The following is a 13,230-nucleotide window of genomic DNA, read 5'->3' as shown; positions in this document are numbered from 1 at the left end:
ACCTATTTTGTTTCTTCAATTAAATTATTTTAAACGATAATGCACTAGGTCGGTGCGTACAATCTAAAGCAGGGGCGTACAATCTAAAGCAGGGGCGTACAATCTAAGGCAATGGCAGATCAAAGGCACAAGGGAGCTGGTACAAAAGGGCTAAATAGCATGTGTTTTGCAGACGGCCTACAGGAAACTCAGAACGCCGCTTACAGCGATAGCTGTTTACCATAGTCCTACTATGACTCTGCTTCCCTCATCTGACTCCAGCTCCCTCTCAGGTATGTACCATGTGACCTGTTTGGATAAAGCAGATCTCTGTGCCACTATGTCCAGAAATCTTTGCAACATTTTTGGCACTTCTAGAACCTTCAAGGCTGCACATCTCTATTCCCCCTGAACCACTTCAGGACTCAGAGGTGGAACCTTCCTTTTTTTGATAAATGTTACTAGATGCATGCTGTATGGATCCTGCCTCTCTATCCCCCAATGTGCCTTCGGATGTGCCATAGGGCTTCTCTGAACCTCATTTATGATGAGTAGGACTTTTTGGCCTTGCATACAGGGAACATTTTGGGGTGCTTACATATTTTTTTTACTCATTTTTCCCCTAGGATGTTAATCTACTTGGCTCCAACTGTGACACTCACATATGGCCGGCAGGAGAGCTGCACCAAATGTAAAAGTTAATGCTCAAGTAGCCTTTTACACAGCTGCACGAGCCTTGGGCCTTACTGCTCCTGTGCAAGTCCTCCCTATAGTGGCCAAACTGCGCATGCACGTGCCTTTTTTCTTTTTCTTTTTTGATACAGACGCAGAACTTGCTAACTTCCCTCTATCTCCTCTACACCCACATCAGCTCTATGGCCCTTTTTGTGTTACCTGTGCTCCTTGCTGCCTTACAGTGCTTTGTTTACAGATGGCATTAACCCTTCCTGCCCTGGCAGTGTTTTTTTTTATAACTACCTTTGATGGCAATCCCACGCTCTGTACCTGGTATGGTGGGTCATAAGCACAAGGGCAGCTGTCTATTATTGCCTGGCCAGCTTGTGATCTGCTAACAGTTCTGTGAGGTTTTGCAGTGTTCCATTGAAAGGACTTGAGACAGATCGCCTGTCCCCTGCTTGAGTCAGAGCACTCCTCTGAGTCTTCTTTCACCCGTTCAGTGGTTACTACTTCCTTGATTTTATCTATGTCTGATTATGGGAAAAATGGCAGCCATGCTAGCTGGCTCAGAACACAGGGGCTTCAAGCATGCTTCCATGCCCTCTCCTCTAATGTCCGCCTCTGAATTTTTAGGGGCTGCAGTTGTTTCTGCATAGTCAGCTAAGGATGAGGAGGATTGTACCTTTTTATCTTTATTTTCGGAGTTGGTACAAGAGGTACCTCAGTCTATAGACATAACTTCAAAACTTAAGAATACTATCTTGATCCTCATTGATGCAGTCTGTTCATTTCTAGACCTAAAAGCTAGAATCTTGGTCTCTGCCTCCACCGTACTTTAATGTTTAACGGGGGAACGCTGCCCACAGAAGGTTAGAACTACTTTAACAAACCTCCATGTTGCTTTTGCACAGGTCCTTTGGCAAGTGGTCATAGCCATTGTCCCAGAAAGGAAAAGGTTTCAGGATTTCTTTTCAAACCTTTTTACTGTTTCCAAGGCCAAAGAGGGCATTTTTCATACAATGTGATTATTTCCACTAAAAGTTATTATGTTTGTTGTTATTTTGACGTCTAAATAATAAGAGTATGGTAGTTTCTTTTTTGCCAGGGGAAATTCACTCTTCGGCCACTTTATTTATTTATTTACCTTGCTAGTACCGGGTTGGACCCCTTTTGCCTTCAGAACTCCTTCATTCTTTCTGGCATAGATTCGACAAGGTGTTGGAAACATTCCTCAGAGGTTTTGGTCCACATTGACATGAGATACTGTTGCCTCTCTATCATCTCAAACCAGTCTGCCCATTCTCCTCTAATATCAACAATGCATTTTCATCCACACAACTGCTGCTCACTGGATATTTTCTCTTTTTCGGACCATTCTCTGTAAACCCAAGAGATGGTCGTGCAAGAAAATCCCAGTAGATCAGCAGGTTTTGAAATAGTCCAGCCTGTCTGGTACCAACAACCATGGTATGTTCAAAGTCACTTAAATCCCCTTTCTTCCCCATTCTGATGCTCAGTTTGAACTTCAGCAAGTCGTCTTCACCCCTTCTAGATGCCTAAATGCATTGAGTTGCTGCCATGTGATTGGCTGATTAGCAGTTTGTGTTAACAGGTGTACCTAATAAAGTGGCCGGTGAGTGTATTCTGGGAATATCAAGCAGGCTTTCATTTCTTGTCTTTATGTCTGTCCTTATGACTCGGAAGAACATTAACATTAAACCATGTACAGAGAAGTTTAAACACGAGGGGCGTTCCAAGTCAAACCGGGATTTTAATTTTACTGGTATAAAAAGGGATGTTATCGTGGCGGTACTACAATCAGTAGTAAGTGGCAAGTGTGTCCTATTATTGATAGGTGGCACACATGGCGTGGCCCAGTCCAGAGACCGTTAATTAAGATGGCAGACAGCAGTGTTAGTGCGTGCGTGGAACAGTGTGTGGTGATGATGTTTCTTGTGAAAGAGGGCTTAAAACCTGCAGTTTTCTATTGATGACTTCAAGCACAGTACAGTGATTAGACACTCAGCCGCAGTAAGATATTTGAAAGATGTAAACGTTTCAAAGATGGTCGTACATCCATCAGTGATGATCCAGGCCATGGTGGTTCCCAGCCCACAGCAGTTATTCTTCTGAACACTCATCTTGTGGAATGCCGGATCCTGGATAATCAACACATAACCTGTCATGAAATTGCACAAGAGACAAATCTTTCTTTGGTCATCATTTCAGCACTGATGACGAAGTGAAGCAGGCTGTCCTAGGATGGTTCAGGCATTCTGACAAATATTTCTATGCCCGAACATTCCAGGCATAAGTTAAATGCTGGGATAAGTATATAAATGTAGCAGGGGAGTATGTTGAAAAATAAATGCAGTTTCCACAATTGGTTCTTTTATTATATAAGCTCAAAAGTCCTGGTTTGACTTGAGATCCCCTCATAAATACTAGGGAGTTCCCAAACTTTTTCCCACAAACATAATTGTCATTGCCAGAATTGTCACCCGTGCACATAAAACATAGGCATATTTTTGAGACTTACTCAAGGTTAAAGTGTTTTGTGGTTAGATAATTTGTGATATCTTAGTTTTATCTTCTGTCCAGGGTTAGCTTTATTGCTGATGATGAATGTGAAACAATAATGAGAATGCTTGTGTTAATCTTGGTATTATTCTTTTATTTATCTTCAATTTTGATTTCAGGATCCATCTCAGCCACCCAATTACAACCAGCAAAGACCCTACCCTGGCTACCCCTCCAATATCTCTCAACCAGGGCCAGCACTGGAACCCAAGCCTAACCCACCTGCTCCAACAGCCCCACCTAACCCTCATTACAGCGCCTCTCCTCAAATGTACAACCGGAAGGATCCTTCAAACCAAGAAACCATTCCTAGAGCCAAAGAAGCCAATGCTTCTCCAGCTGATCCTGCAAACGCCCTTCCTGGCATTGTGAAGATCAGTGAAATCTTGGAAAAGGTGGCGGAACTGGAGCAGGAGGTGGACGAGTTTGTAGGTAGAAAGACTGAGATGAGTTTCCGATGTTTAGAAGAGCTATTGACAAAGCAGTTATTAGAACTAGATTCTGTAGAAACTGGTGGTCACGACAGTGTTCGTCAAGCACGGAAAGAAGCTGTGAGGAAGCTACAATCGATTCTGGAGAGGCTAGAGCGGAAGGGTTTGTAATCTCATGCAGCAGAAGTAGAGGATTCTTCATTATAAAGGTTTTTTTTTTTGGATTCCAATAGGTTTCTGGCCAGCCAACATACAAAATGGCATGGTCTTTGGGTACCTAACATGCCAAAAATACGATGAAGGGGTAAACCACCTTATTAAAAAATAGGACATCCTTTCCCCAAAATTTTGGATGCTCCGCTGGAATAATTGGACTTTCAGCACTGATGGACCATCACTAAGTCACCTTGGAGAATATTTACAATGGAAAATCGTTGTAGTTGTAGATGTTTTCATGAAGAACTAAATAATTTAAGAAAAACGCTGTGTTTTTCTGGAAACTATTTTTTTTTAGGTAGAATAAAGCCATTTTGGAATTCACAGGTTTTAATTACTTAAAGCCATTTGAAGATAAACTTTTGCCACTGACTGCAGTCATTACCAAAATCACAAGACTTTATTTGCCATTAATAACCGTTCTACGACTGTGGCTACCTAGCATGATGAGTATTTGTGTTCTCTGCATATTTTTGGATGTTTTTTACATCCATACTTTAGAGTCACATGTAAGTGATTTAATGTCTCATTTTATTTGGGGGACTGTACAATGAAAAGGCCAGTGTGGGTAACTCCCAATTAAGGACTGTCACCAAAAACCAAATAAAAAATTAGATTTGGGTGGAATTAGGTGGATCTAGTGATTGGCCTGGTGCCCTTTATTGACAAGATATTTCTCTCTTCTACTCTGCGTGAAACTTTTTTCAAATAACGTTCCAGTCCGAGGAACTTCACATTCAAATGCCAGTGCTCCTGTAGAGTTTGCCAGTCATGCACCTATCAGATGCACACAATCATTTGAGATTTCCTGTCTCGTAATTTTCAGATTCGCCTTTTGAACCCTCGATGCTGTCCAATTAAAATCATAATTTTTGCTGAATACGTTTTCCATCCATATATTTTATCCTTTGTCTCGTGATTTTCCTGTTGCCTTTGTCACTGTTTTTGAAACATGAAAAAGTCTTCCTGCAAAGCAAACTGTTAATACTTAGCTGTCCTGCTGCCAATGCTGCCGAACTCTGCTTGGCTTACGAGAGAAGCTTGCTCAAACCTGCATTCAGCACTTCTGAGAGTGTTGAATGCTATTGTCCCCAGCTGAGCCCTCTGGTTTCCTCCACTAGACCCAATATCCCCCAGATCAAGGGTCTCCAAACTTTTCAAAGGGCCAGTTTATTGTTCACCAGCCTTTAGGGGGGCCAGATTGTGGCCAGTGGGAATAGAAAATGTTCTAGGCCCAGCATCAGCTAGAATAAACCTAGCCTCAGGTTTGGTGGTCAGGATTAGTATCCCATCCTTTGTATTAGTTGGAGAAATAGTACCCCATTGTTGGTGTCAGTGGGAGGAATAGTGCCCCATCATTGATATTCGTTGGAGGAATAGTGCCCCATCATTGATATTCATGGGAGGAATAGTGCCCCATCATTGATATTCGTGGGAGGAATAGTGCCCCATCATTGATATTCGTGGGAGGAATAGTGCCCCATCATTGATATTCGTGGGAGGAATAGTGCCCCATCATTGGTGTCAGTGGGAGGAATAGCGCCCCATCATTGATATTCGTGGGAGGAATAGTGCCCCATCATTGATATTCATGGGAGGAATAGTGCCCCATCATTGGTATTAGTGGGAGGAATAGTGCCCCATCATTGATATTCATGGGAGGAATAGTGCCCCATCATTGGTATTAGTGGGAGGAATAGTGCCCCATCATTGATATTTGTGGGAGGAATAGTGCCCCATCATTGATATTTGTGGGAGGAATAGTGCCCCATCATTGATATTTGTGGGAGGAATAGTGCCCCATCATTGGTATTAGTGGGAGGAATAGTGCCCCATCGTTGATATTCGTGGGAAGAATAGTGCCCCATCGTTAGTGTCAGTGGGAGGAATTATGTCCCATCATTAGTGTCAGTGGGAGGAATTATGTCCCATCATTCGTGTCAGTGGGAGGAATTATGTCCCATCATTCGTGTCAGTGGGAGGAATTATGTCCCATCATTCGTGTCAGTGGGAGGAATTATGTCCCATCATTCGTGTCAGTGGGAGGAATTATGTCCCATCATTCGTGTCAGTGGGAGGAATTATGTCCCATCATTCGTGTCAGTGGGAGGAATTATGTCCCATCATTCGTGTCAGTGGGAGGAATTATGTCCCATCATTCGTGTCAGTGGGAGGAATTATGTCCCATCATTCGTGTCAGTGGGAGGAATTATGTCCCATCATTCGTGTCATGGGGAATAGTGCCCCAAGGGCTGGATTAAGGCTAGCAAGCTCGGGCTGTAGTTTGGAGACCATTGCCCTAGATCACTATTAGATACATTGTTTTTGAAGCAGCCATAATGCTCAGCGGAGGACCAGACCTCCAACTGATGCTAAATATCTTTCGGCAAGACTATCTCTTCAACTCTGTGGAGTTTGGTGGCATGGGCAGCAGGGCCGGTATTAACTGGTTGCTTTGCAGGGGAACGTTTATTTAGTGCATATTTTAAAAATAGCTTAAGTTGCTATAGGAATCCCATTTATTATTACAATTTTCCTGTTCAAATGCCAAAAAACTCAGTTGCCTTTCATTTTTGTGTCAGAACCCTGTGCATTGTGGGCATCCCAATAGTATCATAAAATTTGTATTCAAAACTGTAGATCTGGTCAAATTTAATATTTTAAAGGGGAGGGTGGGAGGGGGTCACTGGGCAAAATGTGTGTTGCTTTTGGTTGCTTAATAGTATTATTCAGGGCTTGCTTTCTCCAGCATTTACCAGATTTACATCTGATTGAATCTACAATATAAAATATCACCTGCTGGTAAGATCTGGCATTGCAGCGTGACCATTAAAAAAAAATGTTAACTCTATGTGATGATCTCGGCATGCATTATGCAAAAGACGACTAGTACTTGTAAACAGACATCCAAACCTTTTGTCTAATTTTTGTGCAGGAAATCTTTTCAATTTCTCCACAGTTTCCATTGTTTAATATTGTTTCTGTTGGAAGACCTAATTCTACCCAAAGCCAAATCTTGATTTTTTTTGTTTTTGGGATAAATCAGTCTTTGTCGTAGTCTCGGGGAAAAATGCAGACAATCGTAATTATTGATACAGAAGGGTTCTGATTATCTTACCAGGATGATAATAATAATAAAAAAAATCTTATCTCAGGAAAAATGACTGTGTCCAGTTAAAGGATTTGTGAATAGGAAAAAAAAAATCATTATTTACAAAACTGAAGATAATTTTCTTGAAATACCCTTTATGAAGAGGATGAATGTTCCGTAAATCACCATAGCAACAGCAAGGACCTGAAACTCAAACAAATGCAGCTGTCTTGGGAATAACAGGTTTTGTATTTGCACTGAGAGGAATACTGTGTAACTGAATATATATATATATATATATATATATATATATATATATATATATATATATATATATATAAAATAAAAAATATAAAACTCGTTTCATAAATAAAGCCATACAGAGATGACTTGTATTTCTTGTATTCAATTTTCAAGAATTGTCTGTCTTAGCATTCTGCTGTTTGCTATAACACCTTCATCTGCAGCTACTTAAGAACGTGTTTAATTTTCAAATTGTTAATGGGGTCAAATCGACATTCATTTATTCAACCTCAGTGACGGGAACATCCGAAGAGGTGGGATGGAAAATTTTTCTTGGCAATGAATTTCTAACAGTGAATGTGGTTTTTCTTTGGGGAAAGTCCATTCACTCCAAACTCGAATGTCAAGACCTGGTTCACACTGGTGCAACTGCGATTTCATCCGATTTACAATGTATTATGTAGTGCAACTGCAGTGTGGCTTGGAGCTTTTTTTTTTTTCTTTACACGTTTTTGCTGCAATTTTCATAGTGGTGCAATTTTTTAAGGAGAAAAATGAGAATAGTTTGGGGGAAAACCGCACTGGATTTGCATGAAGATTGCATGTACATGCGATTTTGATCTGTTTCCATTGAAGTCTGTGTGGCAAACCATCACACCAAGGTAGCACAGGTATCTTCCCAAAAAGCCACATCGCAGCTGTGTTGCATTGATGTGAACAGGCACCATTGTAATGCGATTTTCTGCAACTCAAGTTGCATCTGAACTTGCACCAGTGTGAACCAGGCCTAAAAGCAAACTTTTTTTTTTTTTTTATATATTTTTTTTTTTTACAGTACTTTTGAACATTTGTGATGTCATGGAATGTACTGATGAGCATTGTTTGTACAAACGTCTACAAGTGTATGACCAGCTTTAGTGAATTGACTACTCCAAGTAGAAGGGATCAATCTTTAGAAACCACTAACATAAAAGCATAACAAGGAGATTTTGGTGTTACATTTAAATTAGATTGCAAAACACTAAGAAAATAGTGGACTGTCAAGGAATGTGCATTCACATCTCTGCATAGATGCTGTTTAGATCAAAGTGATAAATGACCATATTGTGCTTTGAGTTGTACTAACAAGGAAACATTCACATCTGCCGGCTTTGTCCTAAGGCCCAATGTACACGGGACACTTCTGAACGATGGAAACTGACTGCTGGAAAACGTAGGTTAAAAAACATCTGTTTAGCCGTGTTCGCATAATGCGTTTATGCACGTTTGTGTGTTTGCGTTTAGAAGCGTTTTTTAAAGATAAGCACATGAGAAACTCCCAAATGCCCAGAATTCACTGAAAAGTGGTAAATTAATTATTTCAGACCAATACAGAGATTAGAAGCAGAGAGAGCAGTATGTGTTGAGATATTTATTTATTTCAGGTACTTATATATCAATATACGCACCACTTTACATATATTATACATTCACATCAGTCCCTAACTCTCAAGGAGCGTGAAATCTAAAGTCCCTAACTCACATTCATACATATACATGCTAGGGCCAATTGAGACAGGAGCCAATTAACCTACCAGCATGTCTTTGGAGTGTACGAGGAAACCGGAGTCCCTGGAGGAAACCCACGCAGTCACAGGGAGAACATGCAAACTCCAGGCAGGTGGTGCTGGGGTTGGGATTCGAACCAGCAAAACCCTAATACTACCAGGCAGAAGTGCTAACCATTTAGCCACTGTGCTGCCCTAGATTAGCTTAGGTGTGAGTTGTTTCTAAGGGTGGGAGAGGTCTGAGGTGTGACTTGGCCATTACAATGTGTGACTAGCTTTCTAGGAACATCCTGTGTTCAGTGTTTTGTCCATCTGAGTACCTTGAAAATGCTTTGCATATATTTTTCATGATGAAATATGGCTCTGGACAGCATCGGGAACTGGAAGAGTTTAAAAAAAAAATTTCAAATGCTTATAAATGCGTTTTGCGTTTGAAACGCTGATAAAATTGACTGCTGAACGCAAGTTTTCTGCTTTCAAAAAAAAACGACTGTAAGCTTAAATGCCTGTAAACGACTGTAAACAAAGATGTGTACATGGACACATAGGAACACATTAGCTTGAGTTCAGGCGCTGCTGAAAAAAAACGCTGAACAGCTCCTAAATGTGCGTTTATCAGCTGCAGTGTACATGAGCCCTAAGGCTAAAATCTATTGAGGAATGATGTGTTTTGGTTAATTGTTTAAAATTCTTTAAAGTGCAGATGGACCATAAGATTTATTTGCTTTCTCCTTGTTCCTGTCTTTCTTTTATTTTTGCACCACAATATATGAAAGAGTCACATTCTCATTAAGTAAGTCACTTTATACTTGCTAGCATCTTCCTTTTTTTTTTTTTTTTTTTTAAATTTAAAGTATATAGGCACCCAGACAAGCCTGCCCTTCGCTACTGCACCTGTCATTCACATCTGCTATGGCAGAATGCCAGGCCGTTCTGAATGGGAAAAGCCCACTCTCTCCCACCCTCACACATCGTTATTGGCCCACCATGGTGGGTGAGCTCCTTAGCCAAGGAGGGTATGTATGTGAGACGGAGGGGAAGTGCCAAAACCGTTCAAAGCATACAGCATTTGTCCATAATAGATTTGAATGAGTTGCTGCAAGTAACCTTTTTAGGATGTTCTTAGACTATTGGTTATATGTTGCTACCTTCAGGTGAGTGGACACTGGTGAAACAGACTTGCTAAGTCCCCCCTCGGAACACCCGTATAATCCCACCCAGTTTTTACTACTGTTTTTAGGTGATGGACCTGTTCTCTAGAGGATTATTTTTTCTTTTTCACATTCAGCTTTCTTTCTCTAAAACCTCTAACTGCTTACACCCTAGGCCAGGGGTAGGCAACCTTAACACCTTCCCGCCTGGCCTATAGCAGATTGACAGCCAGACAGGACACTCGCCATTGTGATTGGGCGTTATATGACATCCTGTCAAAACGAGCTGCTCGCGGGGACGCGCAACGGCAAGATCCGTCACCGGCTGTGTCCACGGGACACAGCCAATGACGTATCGCTACACCGGCCCGTTGCCAGTGTCATGTAACCGCTGACCAATCACAGCAGATCACATGTCAATTGTATACAATGGATGGTTTCCTGTCATGCCATCCATTGTATACAATTATGTGGTTAGCTGTGACTGGTCAAGGCAGTCACATGATACAGATAGGGCCAATCACAGCCCATCTGTATCATGTGATCAGCTTTGCCCAGTCACAGCTAATCACAAAAATAGACTGAATCAGTTTAATTCCATAACAATGATTGCAAATATCAATGAAATACATTGGTATTAGCAATCATAATGTGTTTAAAAAAATCCTGATCACTTGCCCAGAGTAGTTCAAAGTTACTATGGTAACATTGTATTGCTTTGGTGACAGTGTGCTGAAAAATAAAATAGTAAACAAAAAGTAAAAAAATACTAGAAACATTTGAAAAAAATACAAATTCAATTATTATTATTTTCACCAAAGAAAGATAGCAGAATTTATTTTGACCTAAATTTATGAAGAAATGTTATTTATTTGCAAAATGTTATAACAGAAATTAAGAAAAGTGCAGGTTTTTTTCAAAAGTTTCAGGTGTGTTTTTTTTAGCAAAAAATAAAAAAACTCAGTGGTGATTAAATACCACCAAAAGAAAGCTCTATTTGTGTGAAAAAAATGCAAAAAATGTCATTCAAAGTGCAACAGCGCTGAGAGCTGAAAATTGGTCTGGGAAGGAAGGGGGTATAAGTGCCCGGTATTGAAGAGGTTAATGAGGTGGAGATCTACCTGAAAACCATGGGAGAAGTCAAAGCTCACTGGGCACAGTGTCATCTCACACCTGATTCAATCCTCTAATTGCCGAACTAGCGTCTTGCAACTGCATGGCAAATATGGGTTTAAATTGGGTGGTGAGGCAATATGTTACTTTCTCACCACTTTTCAAACATACTTGGATAGTTTTTGATAGAAACAGCAGTGTCTGCTGCACTTGTGAATGAGCCTTTAGTTGCATTTGGTGGCAGCACCCTTAGGGCGCATTCACATGTAAAGTTGGAGGGTGGTAAAACCCTATGGTGGAGTCACTGATTTACTGCCCATAAAGCCCTAACCCCTTTAGCTACTGAGGCAGCAGCCAAAGGTGTACCCATGCCTCAGCAGGAACTAAACCCCCTGTTGCTTTTGGTGGGTGCTAGCACCTGCTAACTGCGTCCTATTCAAGTAAATGTGGTCACTTTGCAAGCAGCCTGCAAGTGCATGCTTATGTGGGGTCCAAAGGGTTAAAGGAGGTGGTGAGAAAGCAACACGCCGCTGCCTGCTTGAATCCATTGTATGTTGTACTGTACAAGGTTGCAGGGCACTTGCAGAGCGGCCTCATTTACTTGAATGGGTCATGCTTGGCAGGTGCTACACCCACCAACCACGACAGGGCGTATAACTCCTGCAGCTGTGATGTGTACAACCCTGGCAACTGCAGCTAAAGGGGGTCGGGTGGTAAAAACACATCCTAACTATGGGGTTTTTACCACCCCTGAATTACAAATGTAAAGTAACCCTTACTGTTCTGAACCTCCTATAATACTCCTTTCACACTGTTGTGCTATGGTTTACCTGCACTATGGGTGCAGTGCAGTGCATCTGCGACTTTCTTGGGTAAACTGTGCTTTGCCATAGACTTCTATTAAATCCTGCAGGTGTTGTACACTTTATGAAAGCACACAAAAACTCCGATTATATCTTGTGGGTTTGGTGCACTTTCAAAACTCCTGAATGCAGAAGTCTATAGCTATGTGCAGCTAACCCGTAGGAAAGCTGCAGGTACAGTGCACTGCAGCTGTGGTGTGGGTAAACCGCAGCACATCAGTGTGAAAGCAGCCCTATACTATTATACTCAGTGTATTGCTTCACACTGACCTGAAGATCTCTTCTTTCCTGATACTGGCACCACTCTGGAGACTGGTAGCCGGGATAAGGTGTGGAGTGCAGTTAGTATCACTCCGCATGGGACAGGAACTACCACTATAGAGGAGGCATCAGCTTATGCGGCTCTTGCTCCCTACTGCAGCTCCAACTTTACAAGTATTCCCTTTGCATTGCACTCTGTGTGATGCTCTGGGATGGCGGGTCAGCAAGCCCAGACCTCAATCTACCAGTCATCTGGCCATGATCTACTGGTTGCTGGCCCCTGCCCTAGGCTATCTAGCAGTTTTCCGGTTTGGTTGTCCTTTGCGTGTGCACTACATTGACAAAAGTATTGGGACACCTGCCTTTACACGCACATGAACTTTAATGGCCCCCCAGTCTTAGTCCGTAGGGTTCAATATTGAGTTGGCCCACCCTTTGCAGTTATAACAGCTTCAACTCTTCTGGGAAGGCTGTCCACAAGGTTTAGGAGGGAATGTTTGACCATTCTTCCAGAAATGCATTTGTGAGGCCAGGCACTGATGTCGGAGGAGAGGGCCTGGATCACAGTCTCTACTGTAATTCATCTCAAAGGTGTTCTGTAGGATTTAGGTCAGGATTCTGTGCAGGCAAGTCAAGTTTCTTCCACCCCAAACTCACTTATCCATGTCTTTATGGACCGTGCTTTGTGCACTGGTGCGCAGTCATGTTGGAACAGGAAGGGGCCATCCCCAAACCGTTTCCACAAAGTTGGGAGCATGAAATTGTCCAAAATGTCTTGGTATGCTGATACCTTAAAAGTTCCCATCACTGGAACTAAGGGGCCAAGCCCAACTCTGAAAAGCAACCCCACACCATAATCCCCCCTCCACCAAACTTTACACTTGGGACAATGCTGTCAGGCAAGTACTGTTCTGGCAACCACCAAACCCAGACACATCCATCAGATTGGCAGACAGAGAAGCGCGATTTGTCACACCAGAGAATACATCTCCACTGCTGAGGAGGAGGATGGCATGGGGCAGGCTTGCAGAGCTGGGTTTCATCTCTCACAAACCTCAGGAGTTCTATGTGGTTGGG

The 13,230-nt window shown here is 42.0% G+C and overlaps 1 protein-coding gene across 1 annotated transcript in view; it reads left to right on the top strand.

Annotated features, from left to right (window-relative positions):
• The window catches only part of BAG4 (BAG cochaperone 4), a 32,929-nt gene extending 28,165 nt beyond the window's left edge, over positions 1–4,764 (top strand). The window contains exon 5 of the mRNA XM_089661288.1: positions 3,357–4,764. Within this exon, the coding sequence (XP_089517414.1) occupies positions 3,357–3,839 (483 nt within the window). The 3' untranslated portion in view covers positions 3,840–4,764. The remainder of the gene's footprint in view (positions 1–3,356) is intronic.
• Positions 4,765–13,230: the final 8,466 nt, after the last annotated feature.

The sequence above is a fragment of the Staurois parvus genome, unplaced genomic scaffold (genome assembly GCF_062004578.1).
Source record: "Staurois parvus isolate SC_StPar_1 unplaced genomic scaffold, SC_StPar_1.0 ptg001328l, whole genome shotgun sequence".
NCBI classification, from domain to species: domain Eukaryota; kingdom Metazoa; phylum Chordata; class Amphibia; order Anura; family Ranidae; genus Staurois; species Staurois parvus.
The sequence above is the reverse complement of the archived record's forward strand: the minus strand, read 5'-3'. Positions and strand labels throughout refer to the sequence as shown.